The sequence below is a fragment of the Gambusia affinis genome, linkage group LG06, assembly GCF_019740435.1.
Source record: "Gambusia affinis linkage group LG06, SWU_Gaff_1.0, whole genome shotgun sequence".
NCBI lineage: Eukaryota > Metazoa > Chordata > Actinopteri > Cyprinodontiformes > Poeciliidae > Gambusia > Gambusia affinis.
In genome coordinates, this window is record NC_057873.1 from 26,658,427 (window position 1) to 26,681,543 (window position 23,117).

A 23,117-nucleotide genomic window follows, 5' to 3' on the forward strand; every position below is an offset into this window, starting at 1 on the left:
TGCTTACATAGCAACTCAAATCATCAAACAAAAGATGTCAGCCTTAAGGCTTTTTTATGCAGCTTTAATGGTAGAAGACTAAACATTTTTGTTTCATCTTCTAATCTTTCATTATGCCAACAAAAAGTGAGGATGGGTCACTGAGAGTTTAAAGCATAAAATGCAGCTGCATTCAAATTAAAAAAAGGAGAAAAATGTATTTAACTGTCTGGAATGCAATATGTACACAATTTATGTTTGTGTGTCTGACAGCTCATTATTAAAATGTTCTCAAGCCGCACACATCCAATATTATTACTTGAACCCAAAATAAACAAGCATTTGTCTTTCTAGAGTTTAATAGGTCCGTCTTAGAAGACTGTACTCGATAAATAGTATTATATTTTTAACAGGGGAGCTTAAATGGACATAAAAAAAAGACAAACAAGAAAACTAAGAAGGCATTAGTTGGTTGAAATCAGTATGAGGTACCAGCAGTTCGTGTGTTTTATAGTCTTGTCCAAATGTATACCCAGTTTATATTCAGACTTCTAAAAGATGAATGCTGCTGGACACAAGTTAAATTGGGATTTTACAGGTCCCTCTGTCGGCAAAAATATGTGAAACGGAGCAAAACCTGGTATTCCTATAGAAATCACTTCTGACATAAAAGTCAACTGTGAAAAATATCCGCGTGAGAACCTTTTTGCTGGCCGCGATTGATGAGGTCACATACTAATAAACCCTCCCTCGTTTATCCTTAAGGCTTTCCTTCATCATGTGTCGCTCTGCTCCTTCAAGACTTTTACATTTTCTCTCCATTCTTATTGTTTTACTTCTTTCCTTACTCTTTAAGATGCTTTTCATAATTTTTAAATTAGAAAAAAAATATTAAAAATCCCACTAATCTTTTGTATTTCTCTTCACATACGTGTTGGTTAATTATTGTCCTGAACTAACATTTTACATCCTTCTCAACTCAGATCTATTATTGAACTGAGCTATGCATAATTAATAAGTCACTGTACTAAAGTGAAAGTTTATCTGGATGTGCTTCGAACACGTATGAAAAAATGTTCATTACTATGACAAAAACGGACAAAAATATCCAAAGCAAAGTGAAAATCGCTGATCTTTTCTGATTTTTTTGAAACTGTAACTTATAACTCTGGTATACTTTAATAAAAGTAATCAGCTGGTGCTTACAGCCGGGCTATGCAAACTTCACACACACAGTTCTCGGTTTCTGGTGTATTTTTGTGACATTGTCATGGGACCATAAACTAGAGGCTAGAAACAATACCACGTTTACTAGGAACCTTCGAAAAATCATCCCGGAAAACAACTGTTTCTGTGCAGATAAACCTGTAAACTTAAATAACCCACAGTTGAGTACGACCTCCAACTCTATGAACGACTGATTAAAAGTTAGTTTCTTGAAGAAGAAAAAAAACTTTTTGGAGCCTGTGCCCTGAGCTTAATATTACACTGCTTTCTGTGAAATTACAAGCAGATGTGCCAGGCACTGTGTCACCCAAAAGAAGAGTGATTATGGTGGGTCAGAGTGATTATGTTGGAGGAAGAACAGATGAGGACAGAAGGAATAACTTTGTATATCCTTCTTCCACATTGCTGAAATGTGGCAAACAAAGAGAATCCAGCATGATGTAAAAGCTTAAGTATCTAATATTTATAACAAACCAATAATTATTCATATTGTAGTTTAAACTACGAATCCAAACCCAAGCATTAACTTTTATGCAAGTTACAGCTACAGTGACCACCCTGTCTTTTCTGTATCCGTGGAAAGAATCAATTGTACTTTTCACAACAGCAGGGACAATTTCAGAGGTCCTATTTTCCAAGATATCATCTTACACAGTGTCAGCACCTACCAGAATTTCAGGTCTGCCAGGGCATGATGTGATTTGATTACGTTTTCAAAGGTGAGACTGGTGGATATTTTTGTGATCCTGTTAGTCTTTGTCCAGGAGATGAGGATGGACATTAGAGTGGCTGATTCACTTTCACCCCCGGGTCGTGTTGACAGGCTTCAGTTTCATTCTTAAATGCCTCCTTTGGTCTTTGCTGTGTTCAAACTAACTAGGAACCCAATAAAGATGTGAGAGGAGTAGAAATACTTTGGGTGTTTTCACACCTGATAGTCTGATAGAGTCAATTCGATTGGGGACTGAAGTTGCAACTGAACAGAGTCAAACAAATCAAACCAATTAAAAAAATGTCTTCACACCCTCGCCTGTGGTGGCGCTGTACTGAAGGAAACAACACAAAAACCTCTGAAGAAGACATGAGAATAACTTCCTTCTTCACAAAATGTGAACAAAAATGGAGTGCAACCATTTTAGTGGTTTTGGATTTCTCTTTTATCCTAGATAAAAGACCACAAGCTATTTCTCCCTCTACTGCTAGATTCTCTTGAAGTTTTGGTTGTATTTACCCAGAATGCCCTGCACTATTGTTCGCTTCCTGCTTTTGGATTGGTCTCTGGTCCGCTTACATTCTCGTATGTATTCAAACCATGTCAGAGTTCATTTAAATAGTTCACCTTTTGGTGCGAATTTGATCACGCATTCACACCTCTCCAAACAAACCGGACTTTCTAGACAAACAAACCAGCGTTGGATTAACCTCTTAACCCATTGACTCAGATCTAAGTATTTTGAGGGTGACAGTTAAGAGTAGTGGACCAAACAGGGCTGGTGTGCTGGTATAAATGCACCCTTAGGCGCCCACTTTTTACTAAACAAAAGAAGGAATTTAAGATTCCAAATAGAACAGATGAAAAGTGGCACTGGGGAAAGTGATAAACTTTTCCGCTGAAATATATGCCATCAGTTCTGTCACTGTATTTCTCTAAAGAAGTTGTCACAAACCACGGGCACAGCCTTACAGAAGCTGACAAGTTTTTGCCGGGGTTTGCTGGAACCTGTTGAGATGCTTCTTCAGGAAAGTTTTAAGTGGGCAGAAGGAAAACTGCTGTCTGGAGAGACCATCATTAGAAAATACAACCTTCTAAGGGTGAACTTGAAGCTCATACAGGAGAGCTCCAATTAATAAGCATCTCAATTAGCTAAAGAGCCGGCACAGGCCAGAGCCGAATGCAAGTTTGGGAAAACGCATGTACGATCATTCACTCGCTCATTTGCCAGACCTGTTGCTCTTGCTCAGCCATGGAGGATGAGACAACGAGAGGGAAAGAATGCGTCGGAGTCTCCTGCGAGGCTTCTTCCTAATGCTAGACTTGACATTTACCCCGGGAGGCTGTGGGTTGTGGCTGCTGCTGCTCTCACTGAAATGATTCAACCTGCTGTGCAGAAGGGAATCTATTCTGATGGATGTCGACAGCTAGGAAGTAGAGATGTCTTGGGGATGTGGGGAGTTGTGTGTGCTTATATTGTTTCTGGATTTACCAACACACAGTACTTGACATAGCTTTTATTTGAGCCATTTAGGGGGTTATTTTGGCAGTCACCAAGGGTTGGCATGATGAAGACAGATGGAAAACAGGTACGGTATGACAGTGGGGGTCTCAGAGGGACGGTTTTCAATCAGACTTTTGACTGAATAACCCTGTCAACCAAACCATTCCCAGACAGTTCAACACATAGCAAATCCAAACCAGCAGAATCATTGAACACATAATTCTCACATGTAAGGTTGTCACAACACGCAATTAATCTCATGACACATTAAAGTGAACTCAATAATTTCCATTCTTATGATTATTTTTTGATGGGAAATTTTGTTTGCAGGGACTTGAATTCATTTTGCTTTTGGTCTTGGTTGTGTGTGGTTTTAGTTCCGTTGTATTTACCGTTATAGGTTTATGAGCTTTATTTTGGACATTTTAGACATCTTTCAGTTCCAGTGTGGAGTGTTCTCTACAAAAAAGTATTTGTGTTTGAGAGGGCATTGTTATTCCTCAATCAATATATTACTTGAAAAATGTTCTCAAAACAACATTATCATTTATTGCAATAAATACTGGGATAATTTATCGTCCTGCAAAATTTGTTATTGTGACTAACTCACATGTCACAAATGTTTTTACATTTGAGATATTGATGCCAAGCTGAACTTCTTATCTTAATTAGAAAACTTTCTCTCGGATACCTGAAGGGAAAGTCGTATGCTGTTAGTATAAAAATTTCTGTCCATTGCACCTGATTTTTGGTTTTCCATCTACCAACCTGAAACTTATCTGAAGCCTGGTTCCCACGGTAACAGGTCTACTAAGTCAACTTAAACATCACCAGTGACCTTGCGAGTAACTGGTTCCAACATAAAATGGAGGGTCAAAGTCTCTCGGACGATAGAGTCGGACGATATGGCAAAAAAAAAATTACCAATTTTTTAATTTTTTTTTGCTAAGGGATGTGAATAAGACTGACATGACAGTGCCATAAACATGACATAACACTTGTTATAAACATGAAGTCTTCATGAATGCTTCTGATTATTGTCATGAAGTTTCACTCGGTAAATAACATTTTTATTTTTAATTGACTTTTTATGAACATTTTCATAGAACTTTGCATTAAAAGGGACATTATTGGCCAAAAAATGCAAAGGTGACACTTTTAATTGACTTTTAATGGAACTTTCAGTGCAACTTTTCATCGAAAGTGTCACTATTTACTGAATGACACTTCATGACAACAGTCGTAAACGCTCATAAAGACTCCTACATGTTCATGGTGTTATGTGATGTTTATGACACTGTCATGTCAGTCTTATGCACACACCATCAAATAAAGCGTTACCCCAGTTTCAATACAAACTTGGTGAATGCATTTGTGCGTTTTTCAACACTGTTCAATCTTTGTCATGAATCTTCATAATTTGCAGAGGTTCTTTAAATGCTACATACCATGTAACTTTGTGGTTGTTCCAAACCACAAATCAGTGACTCATGCCGTGAAATAAATGCCATGGATTATTGGCCATCTCAATCAACGCGTAGGCTCACTCACTGTTATGTATTTAGACCTATTTTTAACAAAGCTCTCTTGGATTTTCTATTCATCTGTAGGTTTTATCTATTGGAAAGCCTGAAGATTTGATTAAGGATGATTATTTTTGGTGACAAATATGGATTTGAACAAATGTATTACTCATACATCTTTCTTCGTTTTTCTCACTCACATTTTATAAGTTCAGAGTATTCCAATGCTGGGGAAGCTACTGCTGCCAAGTATTGTGTACAATACAGCGATGGCATAGTGAAGTTATCTTCATCGTTTCGATCCTTCATCACACTTACAAGAGCGTGAAAAAGTAATTGCCCTTTAAATCTAATAAATAGCTGCTCCACCAATAGAAGCAACATTTTCCATCAAGCATTTCTGTCCTAATGCTTGTGGTTTTGGACAAAAACTCACGTGCTAACTAGGCCTGGTCTAGGCATAACATAAATCTTTATCTATAAAGCACTTTAACAGTTCAACCACAGCTGACAAATGTTCTGAACATTAACAAAATGGGGATAAAAACAAAGTTATGTGTATATCTACACAACACGGGCATTTTTTCCTCAACAGACACATTTACACCAACAGTCTTGATTGATTTCCAGCCCTGCTGTAATTTTGGGCACTTCTTTTAGCAGCTGTTGTACCGGTATTGATGCATTTTTACAATATTATTGCAAACTGCATGTTTTCATGATACTGCGCAGCTAGCCTGACCATTGCTTTCCTACACAATTCCACTTGATTTTAGTCTGCCTTTCATGCTACGCCTGGGATTTCTCCCATTGAGTTAGATTCTTCAAGCAGGATCTCTGCAGGGCCAATCAGCAAACAGAAGTAGAAATTGTGACGTCAATTTTCTGTGCAATTGTAGAATTGTAGTCTGCCTGTAGTTTTATCAACAGCAGTAAAGCTGTAAAGTTTAAAATGTCCAGGAAGCAATTGTTTTTAGTAGCTGAAAGCCCAGACCCTCTGTACGGAGCAAAGCACAGAACAAGGGGCTGGTTTTTAACCAGCCCACAGTGCAGCCCTAACCTGTAAAAGTTTTAAGCTGTGCTAGACTGTAGAATCTGTTGCACTGTTCTGGAAAACAAAGTCAAATAAAAGCCCTTTAAAGATTCTTATCACATCCTAATAATCATGAGATGGCATCTGCTAAAGGAGGACCTTGGAGAACAAAAAATGCCTTAAAGCCCTTTATAACATGTACTGAATATCTGAAAGGAAGAGTTATTAGCCAGGACGTTTATATTTCTTTACAGTCGGAGATTCTCTCAGTAAATTATGCTTCCAGCTTATAAAAGTACTTTTCAAACCTAGAACAAGGCAACAGGAAAACTATCACACATAATAAAATATAATGGTGGAGTTACCAGCACACACATTACTGACAGCCTACACAGCATTATTGGTTTTGATTAGAAAGTTTCCTCTCTCATTCGCCTGTGAGAGCTGACTCTAAACTAATCTTTGAACCCATATGACATTGTCACCACAGGCAGCAGACTGAATTATATAAATTGGCACAAAGAGAATCAGATAAAAGAGGCTGAGCATTGGAACAAACAGATCACTGCTCTAATGAGCATCAATGAGTTCTTTAATTTCTGTCATCTGTTGCTAGTTGTGACTCTTGCCTCTCTTTTTTTTATTTTGTTTGTTTTTTTTTCCTACAGTGCTACACTGTGATTAAGTATAACTGTTTGAGAGACCATCCTTTTCAGCATATTTTTTTCCTAGTTCAAATACTGAGCAAAAATATGCCAAAACGACGAACTAGACATTATTGTTACATTATTTTCTATTATAAAAGTGCATATATAAAACGTTACACGTTTTGGCCGAAGCACATCATGATTCACAAGAGCTCGTCCTCATTAAGACTTTGCAATCCATCCAGCTGAAGCTCCTAACTATTGGTGCAGCTTAAGCTTTTTATCCTAATTTCAATATGGATCTCGGCCCCGTCCATGTAACAGGGGTTAGTAATAGGGATGACAAATCGGTCCAACATATGATGCTATTTTGACTTCTAGTAATATTAAACATCTGCGGGTGAGACAAGGTCGGCGCTAAGTTCTGCCAACATGCTAACATTTTTTTTGCTGCCTAGATGCTTCTAAATATTCGTCATGCTCCGTCCTGTGGTCTTCTTTTAGTTTTAACGTGACAAGCTACAGCTCCACAGCACCGCAGCAGAACAGTCAGCAATCTTTACTGGTGGAGGTGGGAGGGTGGGAGAGGTAGGGTGTCAAATTAAACATCCAGAAGCAGAAAACTTTCACCTATGGGTTAATCCACTGAAAGGATCTGCCAAATTTCATGTCCCAGGCCGAGATTGTTATCAAGGCTATCCTCACTCTAAGGACCCAACATAAGAGATTATAATATGAGCAAAAGTAGGCAGAAAAACAAGGTTGATTTAGGTTCCTCTTTAACAAGTTAGGGCTTTGTCTTACATAGAAATCAAGGACCACACAACTGGGAGGCAAAAGCTAGCACAGCCAAGTATACAGTCACTTCTAGTTGGATAAACCATGGAAAAATCAGCTAAAGAGTTAAAAAAAAAAAAAAACAGTAAGGGTGAATTTATTCAAATGTAAAGTAAAGCTAATGTTTGTTGTTTATAGCTATTCAACCAAAACATGACTTAATTTGGGGCTTTTAAAGAATGATTTGAAATAGGGATACACTAATCCCCTTTTTCACTTCTGATACTAATGCAGATATCTGAGGTTTAGTATCGGCCGATAGGATCGGACACAGAAAAAACTGTGCTACATTGATTTAAAACATTTCTTTTTTTTAATAAATGTAGTGAATTACAAATTTATTTGATAACTTTGCACCAGCATACATGAATACACCAGTAGCTTCACAAGCTTGATCTAACATGTAAAGACAACATTAATTTGTTCAGTCAGTGCAATTAGGAGTAGAACAGCCAATGTGATTTAAGTAATAAAGAAATTGAAACTGACAAATACAATAGGTTGACTACCTTTGATGAACATGTAAAAATAAAACTAATATTCTTCTAAATGGTTCAGAAACTGAAATGAGAAATTCTAATATAAAGTAAACTTCCTAAAATAATGGCCAGAGTCATTTTTTTGCCCAAAGTGATTTTATTTCATTTTTTGTTGCCTAAAACATCTTTTGGAAAGAAAAAAAAATGGTGATTTAGTTTTTTTTGTTGTTTTTTTTGGCCAAAATTCCTTTTGACAAAAAAATAACTTAGGACATTATTCTAGGAAAGGGGTGATAAAATGTGAAATAAAAAAAATAAAGAATGACGTCACCCAGACGACAAAGCATAGAATTAGACTGAACAGATCTGCCTTTATAGATCAGCCACATTGTCACCGACACCTAACCTAGAAATTTTTTTATATATCGGGACCAATACAGATATTGGCATCTAATCAGTACACCTCCAATTTGAATCATCTGTTTTCTTTAAAAAAAAAATAAAATAAATAAAATTATAATAATTTAAGTTAACGTTTAAACATTAGAAACCTGTTTACTTTGTGCCTGCTCTGATCTTTATTAAGAAATAAAAAAGCATCAGTAATCCAGCAGATCCTAATGAAAACTATCTAAGAAAAATATTTTCTGCTTTGCAGCGTGGAGGGAAAATCACGCAGATGGCAACGAGAAGGTGAAAAACATTGAGAGACAAATGATAAAAGACGAGCCATAAAGGAAGTCAGAAAAGCAATTAGTGTCTGCTAATTGCTCTCATTAGAGGCGATGAGGCCGATTCAGCAGCGTTCCGTGATGGACGTCCAAACACGCAGCATCAATGTGGACAGCACAGATGTGCGGTCTGAGCGCGCCGCAGTACATATTGGCAGCTCTCAGTCTGATAGCAGCAGAGCTGATAAGACCGGAGTCTATCATCAAAACTGCACTCTATCTTATTTGTGTTAAAGAAGCAGAACTGACTGTAAGTCGAACAGGAGATAGAGAAACGGCAGACGCCTCACAGAGGAGCAGTCAAGATAAACAGCATTACGGTGTAAGAGGAGATGATGTATAAAAATGTAGCGACAGAAAGACAAAGCTCAACACTAAGCAAGTGTGCGGCCTTACTATTTATATTCTAAATAAGTGCAGCAAGGCATCGTAATATAAAGCTCGTGTAATCAAGAACAAACTTAACACACTAAAACTGATGTGATCTAAGCTTCCTGCATGAAATCAAAAACCTCGCTCGCCCTGAAAAGTTTACAGGAGCTCCCAGCACTCTATCGTTCATCTTGTCCATTTTGTAATCAGGTTTCAATTGACGAAACACAGTAAGGAATCCACGCTAAGTGTTTAATGATAGCACCCATTTTCTTTAAGAGAACACGACGGGCACGGCTCCTGGGGAAACAAGGGCAAGCCGAGAGCAGTAAGAGCAAGCAGAGGGAGAGCAAAACAGAAAGAGAGAAAAAAAAGATGTTTTAAAGACATTATGGATTTATTAGGATCTGCTGGATTACTGATGTGTTTTGAAATGTGTATTTTTTTATAAGCACTACAAAACAAAATCTAATTTACTGGAGACCAGCCAGAACCAGAGTTCAGAAACGGCGCGTAGTAAAACCATCCGTGTCCCGTTTCCCAGCATTTGTCACGTTACAACTGAAAACTTCAGCGTGTTTTATTGGGATTTTATATGACAGATGAACATGTAATTCTGGTGTGAAGGAAAAATGAGAAATGGTTTTCAAAATGTATTACAAAACAGAAACACTAAAACTAAAACTAAAACGTGGATCATGAGTTTCCACAAGTGCTAAGAGAAAGTTTTGTCAGTCACTCCCAATCTGTGGAAATCCAAGTTTTCAACTCTTGACACCTATTCTAAATTAGATTTTAGGTATGGACTGGACCACTTTAACATATAAACATGCTTTGATCCACACCATCCCATTGCAGCATTGGCTTATTCGACCCATTGTATATACATTTTGCATTTAAGATAAGAAACAAACAAACTTATTTGTCTGTAAACATGTTCAACCCAGAACTCCTCAAGTGGAATGGCTCTAGCTTCACCCAGTTCAAATATTGTATAAAAAAAAAAAAAAAATCTCCAACTAAGCACAATTTGATGTCCAATTATTAATCAGTCAATCCAAATAATAATCAACAGATCACCATTATCACTGCCTTGATGCTAAGTCAAGTACAAAGGGCTGAGCTTTTCACATGTTGATATTACAAGTATTTTTTTAGATGCAGATTAATCCTTTGCTGAGTAAAGGAATATTTTAGTGTGTTTTTGTCAACAAAATTTTTTTTATTTGAATAAGGAGTTCAATTATCTGCTTACTTGCATATTTTATATATTTACAGTATTGTACAGAAAAGGCAGTAGTGAAAAATTTGCAGAATGTAGCAAATGTTTTTATCTGATTAACAGATTAATTGTCAAATTAATCAATTAATTGTTAGAATAATCGATGTAATCTGAAATTACATCGAAATTAATCTGTAATGTAATTTAATCTGAAATCCTCCTTCCTTCAGTAGAGAAACAAAAATAAATAAAATGAAGTCTGTTTGATGCATTAGGGCCAACGTGGATGTAATTAACAAGAATGATAACTGTTCCCTCCACTCCAACTGCGAGCAACAGGAGCTCCAGTATCTGCTCCGTCCAAACCCGCCCCAAAAAAACACAGCTTAATCACATCTCATTTTCTGCAGAACTGGTGGTTGAGTCAAAGGCGTGGCGTTACAATGATGCTCTCAGTCTGCTAATGAGTACCAAGTGGCCACGGCAAGTTTAAGGTTACATGCTGCTGGTTTGACTTCCAGACCTGCAGCTTGTTCACACACTCCCAAATAACAATCGGAAATAAATAAACAAAACACCTGTTCCAGCTTACCTCTCTATGATGTCGGCGATGGCACAAGCAAACATCTGCAGGCCCTCCGGAAGCTGCAAAGCGACTGAAACAAAAAAAGACGACGACAAACAGAGCTTAGATACTCGTGTTCTAGCAATGGGGGACGTGTTATTGCAAACCTCGTGGACGGCACAGCTGTGCTGGTTCACAACGCTGATAGCAAACGGTGACATTTCAGAGAAATATTAATTCTGCTGCTGCCGGTCGGGTTTTAGCGGGTGACGGGCTGCTGGAGAGTCCAAAACGATTACCGCAGCTTCCATCTCTACGGCTCACAACTCGCCACTAGCGTCATGCGTAGCACTGAGTCATTCTGCCCTTAAAGTCAGGCAACCAATTAACTTTCACTTGGCCCTCTGATCCCAACAATAAGAGGTCAGTTGATTTACTGGCACATGAGTCGAGAAACCCGAAAGAAAAATCTAATTTTAGGGCTTTGCTAAGCAGTTTGTGTCTCTTCTCAGACTCGAAGACAGGCATGCTTTAGTTCTTTTTTTTTTTCATTTTAATAAACACAAGCAGAAGTGCCCAGAAGCACAGTTTGCCTATCATCTCTGCTGCACCCTGCCTGCAATCAGGGAGCCCCTTTCCTTTATGCATATTCCTTCAAAGACAAATGACTGCTACTAAAGTAAACACACAAACCGGCTTTGAATGAAAAATTCTCCTCAAAAAAAAAAAAGGGGGAAAAAAAGCATATTAAAGAAAAAAAAAACGAACTGGATAAAGATATTTCACGTTTTCTATCAAAACTTCAGTAATAAGAAGTGAGTCGGCTCGGCGCACACAAGGGATCTGAACTACATTCGCTGGAAAACATGTGGGAGCTTTGGCAAAGGAAACTTCTTAAGACAGAGAAATGAGGAAAATGTAAAAGGCAGCCGGTTCATCTGAAAACATCTAGTTGGTGATAACCTGTGCAAAATGAGCACTTACAGCATCAGTTATTTTTCTCTTTGGAAACCAACAGTTGTATTTCGTCACTCAATCAGATTAGCTAGTATAATCTATTCGGGGTGCAAGTTATTGATTAGTGAATGGATTATCCAATAGATCAATTAATTACCAAGCAGCCACTTTGTTACAAAATTGAGTTTCTCTCGTATCAAGAGGGTCGACCGTCTTTCCACAACATGATGCACTAAATTTTTAATTACGCTGAATTTTTTAAAAAGCATATATTTTAACAATTTTGTGTGAGCTGTGTCAATTACTGACTGAATAAACAGATAACTGTGATTTTCTCATAAATATCAAACTTAAGACATATTTATAAAATGTGACAAAAGAGGGATCTGTTAGGTTGCAAAATCAATAAAAGATGAAAAGAGTAAAATATGTGAAACACTAAATGAACAGAAATTTGTCAATACAAAGTGCGGCCAGTGTATGGCAAGCCTTTTTAACATAAAATCAGTTCATCCTGACTAGTCGTAGTTACATTCTAGATATCTAAAAATGGATCTACATTTTGTCTATGCTAAAAGGTAATTTAAGATGTCTTCAGAGTCAAAATTCATTTCAACAAATTTCAAATGGCATCACTACATCTGACATTTGACGGGTCGCACATCAGAAATTACAATTTAAGGTCTTTCAAACATAATTATAACTGGTCAAAATTACACTTTTAAATGCCAAAAATTAAGAACTAGATTCTTTGTGCAAAAAGTACAGTCAAAATAAAAAGTGATATGTGATTGTTATAATGTGCTCAAACTAATATTTTACACCAAGTAAACCACATTACTTGGTTTTGTTTAAGAAAAACTTATCTACTTTCTAACGTAATGCTAACATCACATTAAAAGTCCTGTTAAATCAGTCAATCAGTGATGAACATAACAGTATTTTGCCTCTAATTACATTCACAAGTTAGAACATCTTTAAATAAAAGCATTTTCCTCTAAAATGTTCATCATTACAGCAGTGCAAATGTCTTGACAGATGCATTTGATATTTTTTCCCATAAACGAATAGCATATCAAAAATTAATCCAGGAACAATTTAGTTGCATTTAGTGATATTAATCATTTTCTGTCTCCATTAATTAAACATGGTAACATCTTGTTCTCACTGACTGCAAACACCATGATGGAGCTATTTGTAATCCTCGGAGGAAGAAAAGGCGAAAAGTCAGATGTGGATTACCTGGAGGACGAGACAGTGACACAAAGTCAAGAGAAGGAATGTGGTGTTTTTGAACGGAACGCAGCTCGTGAATATTTGCTAAAAACAAAAAAGGATCTGGTTTTCAGATATTTTTTTTCAACTTGACAAAATAATAAAAAAGGTAGATTATTTCACCAGCTGTGGGAGCTATGAATGAGAATTTCCTCATGTTCGAAGTGAAAGATGGTTATCGCAGAGTTGCAAGTGAGGCGCTTCTTATTGCTTTCAAAAATGACCTACATTATGAAAACAAAACAGAAATTTGACAATTTTCCATCGAATGGGGTTGATTCTTTTTTTACTTGTATGACTATCGTTTTTTATCTTTTCAAAATAATCACTTTAAATTTTATTGCTGTGGCGATCACTTTAATTAGCAGGTCATGTCTTCATTTTATGGGAAGTGCATCAATAAATTGACATCAAGGTGTTAATTTACTTCATGAATTCATTTTAAAATGTGGAACTCGTTAGATATATTTGTGCTCAGTGGCATATTGTAAGCATTTATGTTTGATAGTTTTGATGATGATGGCTTACAGCTAATGAAAAGCCAAATTTATTTTCTTCAGAAAACAACATGGTCGATTACAAGCACTCAGTACTTGATGAGGGGAGCTCTTGCAATGGATCACAGTATGTAGCATGGAGGGGATCTCTAGCACTGCTGAGATGTTGAGAACGCCCAGGTTGCTGTAATAGCAGCATTTAGTTTTTATGGACTGCTGGGTCTGTTGTCCCTCATCTTCCTCTTGACAACACTTCAGATTCTCTGTGGCGTTTGGGTCAGGGCAGGATGCTTCACAGTAACACCAGGGTCGTTAAGCAAAGTATTTGTACTTCTGGCAGCGTGGGCAGATCCCAAGTCCCACTGGACATAACAGTGTTTACAGTAAGCTTATCAGGAGAGAGAAGAGTAAGGTATTCTTAGACTGTTGTGCTGACCTTGGACATGTCTATAAAACACCAACAGATGACAGGACTCCCCAAATCATCACTAAAGGTCCCAACATATTTCATCTGAAGTGCCAAAATCTGTTCTCATTGATGTAAACGACGCGTGATGAAAATTGTGTAATTTTGTCTGTAGGCATCCGCCTGCCGAACTCTACACCAGACCCTGGTTGAACTATTTCCAAATGTTGTTTGAGTGGTCAGAAGTTTGTTGCCATGTTTTATGCGTAAATGGGCTCAGATAGCAGTGTTGATATTTCTTCTCAACTAGACCGCTCCAACTATCTGGTTTTCGGATTCGTAGAATATGAATACTTTTCAGGAACATTTATCTGAGGCGGTGAGGAATAATGCACATTTGCTCGATCCTTCTCTAGTACTATAATAATTATAATAAGACTGGCAAATAGTTAACTCCTGGATGAAAACTGTAACATCGTTGTTCACAGAGGAGGAAGTCTGAAAGAAAGTGTGGCTGTAGCTCCGTGACCGTTATGTAAAAGCTAGACAGAGGATGCATTGAGGTAAGGAGAATCTCCTGACAGCAGTGGGTGAGGAGGGCTGACCCACAGCTGGTCTGTGATGTTCCATGAAAGGTGTACGCTAATGCATATGTCCCAAAACCACGTGACTATGTGGCAAACTTTAATTGTTGAAACTTCACACTGGACCTCAAAGGACTTGATTTCTGTGCCTCTCCAATCTTCCTCCAGACTCTTTGATTTAACAAATGAAATGCAAATTTTTGCTTTGATCTGTAAGGATTACTTTGGACCACTGAGCAACAGTCCAGCCGTCTTTTTTTTTTCTTACCTCAGGTAAGAGGCTTCTGATGTTGTATCTGCTTCAGAAGTGGCTCATCACAAGGGATGTGCCTAACTGCAGCCCAAATACCAAAACGTTCAGCGTTCAGGCCAATAGAACATTTGTGGTTTATAGGATGGATCTCTATAAATTATCACTAATAATACCTATTTAATGACACATTTTAAGTACATGTATTGATTTCTTTGCATATGTGGATTGGATGGGTTGTTGCCAACATCTAGTGAAACTTTTATGTCATTTGCATCTTTATAAATACATTTATTTTTAAGTTGGTGATGTGTTCATTTTACCCACTGTATATATGAGTTTCACTTTTTTTGAGCTGCATAACCGAAAAACTTTTTGATGACTTTCAAATTTACCGAGACAGAGCTCCACTTATTGATTGAGTTTATTGTGAAAAACACACCCAGAGTGGAAGAGGTTTTCATGGGAGGTGTCTGCCATCGATTTCAACACAGCCGTGTGAGCAACTTTGCACCAAAATCTTTATTTCAATCAACAATGACATTTTCTGCCAGTAAACTCTGTCACATCTTTCTACCAAAAATCCATCAATGTGTCTGTGAACCCGTTTAGTTTGAAGTCCCAGAATTCAGTACACAAAAGGGTCTTTTTTACATGACTTGGCCTGAAACAATTTCAGCACTCCAGTGAAGTAATAAAAGATGGAGCAGACAACGGGCCGAGCAGGCTGAGGTGGGATGTACACGGGATGGAGTGATAGACAGAGCAATAAGAGGGGGTGGAGCGGGAGTGCTTCTTACAGATGAAAGGTTAAGGGATCACCCGGCGCACATGCAGGCAGGGAGACGGGTCATTACATGGAAAAGGGCAAGTTTATTAGCGGAGAAGGATTCCAGAGTGCACCTCTGCCAATAGCGGACGGAAAATAAAGAGCTTTCTCCGACTGTTGGTTCCTGTGAAAGGGTGAGTCAGATGCTAGAAGTGAGAGTGCAAGCTTAAAGCTTAGACCTAAGCTTTATAAATGCTTTTGACTTGAGAGACATTTCTGCCCCAACAGACCAAAACATCGAAGACTTACCTCAACAAAAACACTACCTATATTTATAGTCATTATTGACCAGATGTGTGAAAGGACTTATACTCAAGAGCATGAAGACACAAGTAAGAAAGTTTTCTTCTTAAATAGATGTGGGAGTTAATGTTGAACCGCTTTGGTCAAAGTTTTATTTTCAACAGGAATTATCTGGAAATGGTCAACAGGTTGAGTTTCCATACATGTTTTTGAATCTCTGACAGCTGTTGAGATTAGGAAGCTACCTGTCGGATTATGGTAATCAAAAACAAGAGGTAAACTACAATGAGAAATGGAAATATATATACTGTATATATATATATATATATATATATATATATATATATATATATATATTTATCATCAGACAACAAGCTGATATGTCAAAGCCAAGGGATTACTAAGTTTTAAATCTTACACTTAAGTAAATGCCAAAAAAGGTTGAAAAAAATAAATAGAAATGTTATTAAATTGGTCAGTGTTACACTTTTTATGGCAATTTACAACAAAACTAAAACAGTCTATAATTAAAAAATAAAAGTCTGGTTATTACGTGCTTTCAAGGAAGACAGTTTATATTTCTGTTTTTGTTAGATAAATGTTTAAATTTGTTAAAGAAATGCCAGTATCAGACTAAGATAACCTGAGTAAGTAAAAAAATGAAGTATAGGTTTCAGTAATGATGACGTTGAAAATCCCAACATTATGGAGACTGAAAGGAGTTTAGAAACTGAAGCTTTGTCATTTCTGAAGTAAAGTAAAGCAATCTGACACAATAGCATTTCAACCAGCACGCCTCACAGTTGGTTTGACATTTATGTCTTAAAAGCTTTGTCTGTGGTCTACGACAAACACTCAAAATATTACAGCAGTCAAACTGTCTACTCATTTGTTCTCGCGAGTACATGTGAACAATTCCTCTCAAAAAGTTTCATAATTCTCATTCCTTTGTATCCACAGATTCTTTTCTGTACATATGAAAGGAAAACACTTCAATAAAAAGACAGTGATTAAAAAGAAAACTCACAATGAAAACGACAGTGGCATTTGCTCCAAATTTGTTCCGACATTTTTTTTTTTTATTGACTGCAAATGTAACCACTGACAGACCAGATGAATGCTTATGACACTGACGTTGTAATTACCATGCAAAGCCTTGTGAGGAAACCTTGACTTAATGCATTGATGGTAATGGTAATTTGACACAACGCCTAGGTAAACAGTGCAACAGAAAAGATTCCCCAATGGCATCTATGGACGAGGTATGACTGTGGCCTCATGAGAGAAATAATAAAAAGGAAAACATCAAGAATAATAAAGCAGCAGTATTATGTCTTTACAGACAGTGATACTTTATAGAACAATCATGTAACCTCTGCCAGTAAATGTATATCATAAATGGCATAAAACATTTTGACTTTGTAATTTAACGCCTTGAAATTGGGCCTCTGTCTCTTTAAAAACTCCTGCTCTTTCTGAAACTCCGCCTTCAGGAAGTCATCACAACATGGCTCCTCTATTAACCCTTCAACAACATTTTTTCCAGCGTTTTACTGAGAAGTAACTTGTATAATGAGCTCAGCTGATGTGTAGTTCCACCAAGCGGTTTACTAATTGCAGCTGGCTAGTCTGGAGGAGCCAAGCAGGGAAGTTGCAGGGGAGGGGCGCTCGGTGAGTGTAAAGCTTGGAAACTGCAGCTCCTTTCAGGAGCTTTGTCCTTCAAGGTGGGTCTAGGTCCACCCAGGTGTTTTGCACAGCTGATTGGTTGCAACGGGAAAACAACGGATTTCTCAAACATGCATGAAAGAATCAAAGCAACACTCCACGAATGTTTTTGATGAGTGAATAACATTATGACATGATGTCAAGCTCAAAAAAAGTTCATTTTACCTAATACTGCTCCTTTAAAAATCTATTGTGTTGAACAGATAAGCACCCTAATCTGGAATGGACTTTCAAAACAAGATTAGAAATCCAGTTGCCTTCTACATAAGAACTTACAGTTTGGGTTTGAGCTCATTTATTATGTCCCAATGAACATGATCTCAGGCATATAACATTATCGCTAGAAATAAAACTCAAATGTTAAGAAGAAAACAAAAAATGTAATAAATGACCTAGAAACAAGAGCTGCACAATGTACCCTAAAATCTAATAATGGTAGAGTTTGGAGTGATACAAACTAAATATTGCATTTTTTCATTACTGTGTAGCTGCGAACATTGTGTCAGATTCTAAAACCTTCCTACAGCAGGACAAACACAAAACATTTTGGAACTTTTTTCCGCCCATAAAGTACAACATCAGAAGCCAGAGAAAACAGTAATCACAGGCAGTTCAGTGGAATTGAGAGGAAACTTTGCTAAGCGATCAACATTACTTGCATTTTGTGTCCTAAAGATTGGCATGACACCGGCTGCAAGACAACAGGGCAAAAATTTAATTAAAAGCTGTAAAAGAAAATTGTAGCTAAGCCAAAAACACTGAATCACATAGCTGACACGGCGATATAGTTCCAGTACAAGATGAGAACTGACATATTAGAACACCAGCCCAAAGGGAATGATTAGAACAGCAGCTTATGAAAACATGATATTTTTTGTTCCTAAAATAAGTTGTTTTTAGGTGCAACATGAGCAGAACATTACATGATCCACATTAATCGCGTTAGTTTCTCATGTTAATCTCAGTGTTTTGTTTTGGATTTTTCTTACTATTCTCATCAACAACAACAAAAAAAATTAAAAACAGCAGTGAGAACACATAAAATGCTGGTCAGCAATCGCAAGAAGGGTTTGGTAGTTTTAATCCCAATAAAGACTTATCCATATAAAATTGTGAACAGCATATTTTCCAATATGTCGTTTTTAAAAATCATAAAATAAAACGTAACGAAAAAAATATAATATTCAGTTTGTGAATAAAAGAGTAAGCCAGCCTTTATTGTTTTATTAGCAATCAAGAAGGAAAATAACAGATATCTGCAGCCAATCAAATGTGCACCTTTTGGGAAAGCCTACTATGCAAATAAACACTTCCACTTCTTGATTCAAAGTTGAATAATTGACAATAGATTTTTTTCCGCAAGAATTTGACTAAATAGTGTGGATGGATTTGTTTCCTTTACCACACAAACTTCTTAATACAAACATTTTCTCTAAAGTTGTGTATTTTATGATGAAATCACAACTTTTGTGTTTATTTATTACTTTTATTTTTATTTTTGTTGATGTATTCTATGCTGGGAAAAATCAATAAAGTATTATCTATCAAAAACCTAATCCTAATCCTAAATCAGGTCATTTTAAAAGCTAAATACATTTTTATGTCAAATGGTACAGAGGATCAACTATTTTTTCCAAGTTTTGTTTTTTTTGTTTTTTTTTACTGCACAGCCGATACAAACCAAAGTCATGAGACGGTCAGTATTAGATTTTATCTAATACTGACAGATTCTTCTGTTCCCAATTTTTAACAAATTGTGTGGGACTCAAGAGGAGTTCAAAGGATGACAAAGAAACAGATGGACACTAAGAGGAACAAAGAGGAACAAGGTTGATAAGGTGAGTTATGCTCTTTGAGTTCAGACAACGGATGAGCATAGATAAAAAAAATAAAAATTATTTAAAAAAGCTGTGCCAGCAGGATGTAGCAAACCTAACACTGCAAGTGCCAACAGCAAATGCTTTAAATATAAATAAATACAATGATGTAATCCTTTTGGCAGACAATTCGCATATTTCTATTGAAGACAATAAGGGACAGAAGGATCACATATTACGTGAATTGGTGAAAAATATTTAGCTTTTTCCAGGTTCAGGCTGGTAGATGAAAAACCAAGCATTAGTAGAAGTCAAAACATACATGGAGCACTACGTGGGAGCAGAAACTGAAAATAGGCATGCTATAAAGGGTGAAGATACCAAAATATGTGGCTCCCAGTCAGGCCCAGGGTTTTGTTTTTGGAAAAAAAAAAAAAAAATCTACTGGACACAGAAAAAATATATATAAATATGAGAATAAGCCTCACCAAGTTACGTAGGACTGCTGGGTAAAATGACAATATGCAAGGAGAGCTCCAGGAATTAGACATGAGAACCTCTCAAATTGGTTCTCAAATTGGTTGGAATTTGACTGGTTGAACTTGCATTACTCTGCCATTCTATATATACTTGCTCTCAAAAACTACAATATTATCTTTTATGATAATAATTACTGGGACAAATTATCATCCAGCAAAATTTGTTATTGTGCTAGCCCTCTGAATAACTCAAGTTTTACCAGCAGAGGACATACAGATTGTGCCTTCATAGAAGACATACAAATATAAGTGGTCTCAAGAAAAAAGAACTGGTACTGAATTAGAAATAGAACTGTTCCATCGCTCACTGGAGGTCCAGGCATACTCATTGAGGACTTCCATGCAAAAGTAGATTTTTACGAACCCATATAGCACAGGTGTCAAACTCCAGTCCTTGAGGGCCGCTGTCCTGTAACTTTTAGATGTGCCTCTGCTGTACCACACCTGAATAGAATAATCAGGTCATTAAGTTTCTGGAGAACTGATCTACACAAGGAGGAGGTAATTAAGACATTTCATCCCAGTGTTTTGTACCTGTGGCACATCTAAAAGCTGCAGGACACCGGCCCTTGAGGACTGGAGTTTGACACCCCTGCCATACAGTACACTGCTTGACCAAGCAACACCAAGCTGATAATCTTCAGTTTGGCGCAACTAGTCGCAACAGGTGTGCGGTGGGCCCTAGTGGGGAAGCAACAGGGCTGGGAGCCAAATAGGCTCATCAAACTTCATGGTTTCAATCCAGGTTGTAGGAAATGAAGGAATGAAACATGAGAAATGTCAATTTTATGATATATTATAAAGTTGACAGTAATGGAAAGTGAAAAATATAAACTTAGCAATTGAAATACAATTGTTAGCAACAGAATTTAGCCTTTTGGGGACTGAGAAATGCTGAAGTAAAATCTGAAAAACTACATGTTGACAAAAACATAACCCTGGCCTTTTACATATGGGCGATAGTGAGCTATAGAAAACACAGTGAAAACAAACGTGTTTACATGAGCATTCCTAAGCATGATCTGTTTCAAAATTCTATACTTATTCAGACTATTTCCATTTTATCTTTTAGGCACATTTATTTAGTGTACTATCCAGACTTTTTGACCAAAATGATGCTGTAAACTAGGCAAAATAATATGGAGAACAGAAAAAAATATCTCTAACCAAACTATATCTACTATCATGTCAAATGGATTTTATTTTATTTTTTAGAAATGACATTTTCTTGAATAAATTTTAGAATTCAGAATGGCAATTCAAGTTTTTTCCTCCATCCTCGATTTTCCACACCTATTCATAGGGGAAAAATAAAAAGAGGAGACTCATTCACAGGTGGAGTGCTTACAAACTTTCCTGTATGGACAGTGAGGAGAAAAGAAAATCTGAGTTGGGGCACTAGCAGCTTCAGAGTGACTGCAGTTCTCCAAAACTGTCAATAACACAGCAGCACAATTCCTATGGGAGTGCCATCACTCTAAAGATCAAAAAAAGGCCAACATGTTCCATTTACAAATTCAGTGTTAACTGACACCAAAGCACACAGGACATGAAGTGCATGTGAAAAGCATTTTGCTTCAGTTTAGTGACCCAGAAGAGGGAGAAGAGCGCGAGAAAAAAAATCTTTCTGTAAAATTACAGCAACATGGAGCTTAAATCCTCTTCAAACACACATATATATATTGGAATATGGCTCAGAGATGCTACATTTCCCATTTGGTTTGGTGGATTATTCGTCCTGAGGCAGTTTTCAGAAATTCTCATCTTACTGTCAGTGGGGGCAAAGGTAACCTTTTTTTTTAAAAAATAAGGAAATCTTGCAGGTGGGAAATTGAGCAGTAGCAGTTATCAAAGTCAGTTAAGTCAAAACACTCATGTATGGTTTCAAACATGTTTACCTTAAACTGGCTTTTCTGTATCAAATGCCAAATCCAATGTAATCTAAAAGTTCCCTACCTCTGAGCAGTAATACAAATCTAGAAATATTTATGAAATAATAATGAGTGACGGGTGAAATCTTCCATGCAACTCAACAGTTTAGCAGAAAATATGGGAATTTCAAACAGTTTTGTCTCTGCTAAGTAATACACTTATGTAACATTTCTGAGAAAAGTTCAAAACAGACAAAAAACAAATAATCTGAAGTTTCCTTGATGCTCACTTTGTTTCTGAAGTCTTTTGCACCAAGTCATATCTCAGTAAGTCTCATAAAACTGCAAAACTGCTGAAACACTGAGTCCCTTTAAATCAAGACAACAAACCTGCATACTTAGTTGTTTTTGAACCAGAATAACTGGAATATTGACCAACATATTTGATGTAATGATGGTACTCGCCAAAATGTAATGTTTATTAGTTTTCACAACCGTTAACTATGTAATATATAATGATGTTTTATATGGTTTTCACAATGCAGAGCTCTTTGAACCACCGTGTTGTTGATATGTGCTATGCGGATAAACTTCATTGATTGATTGAAATAACAAAAAGTTAATTTATTCCATTAGATGCGTGCCATGTAGTCTGCCTAAAATATAGAACTGCTTTGTCACATGTTTCTCTTTTCAAATCACCATACTCGTACTCAACATCTAAAAATCCCAAACTTGTTTTGGTGCTTTAAATTATTTAAATAAAAATAAGCTAAAATATTTTCACTTTGAAAACATAATTTGTTCAAAGGAGCTCCACTTACTGATTCATTTTCTAAAAGCATTGTTGAAATGAGGCAATTTTCAGCGTTGGAATCAAACTTCTTCAAAGTAAAGCACATGCAGACACATAAGTGTAAAACATAATATTTTTCTTAAGGTAAAACCACCAAAATAGATTTTTGCTGAGCTGCAAAGGATCGTCTAAACCTGCCATATTACTATTCAACATCTGCAAAACTTTCATCTCGAAAGTGAATATTAAGTCTAGGTGAGTCAAAAGTGTAAATATAGAAATTAAAATGAACAAATTGTCTAAAGGAAGATTAAAACAATCACCTCTCTTTGCTTTTGCTTGCCTCACTCTCCAAACGGTCTTGTGGATCTCAAAGTTGTAATTTGATGGCAGGACTTTGATGGCTTCCTGTAGCTCAGGGTCTTGGAGGATTTCATCTGGAATTTGATTGGCTACCCGTCGAGGGCCCCGCGCTGCAAAGGAAAGGTGATTGTTGA

At 36.8% G+C, this 23,117-nt stretch overlaps 1 protein-coding gene across 1 annotated transcript in view; it reads right to left on the reverse strand.

Annotated features, from left to right (window-relative positions):
- The window catches only part of dph1 (diphthamide biosynthesis 1), a 67,112-nt gene that overhangs the window by 41,324 nt on the left and 2,671 nt on the right, over positions 1-23,117 (reverse strand). Inside the window, exons 2-3 of the mRNA XM_044120387.1 lie at positions 22,944-23,093; positions 10,859-10,922 (exon numbers count right to left, since the gene is read on the reverse strand). Of these exons, the coding sequence (XP_043976322.1) occupies positions 10,859-10,922; positions 22,944-23,093 (214 nt within the window). The remainder of the gene's footprint in view (positions 1-10,858; positions 10,923-22,943; positions 23,094-23,117) is intronic.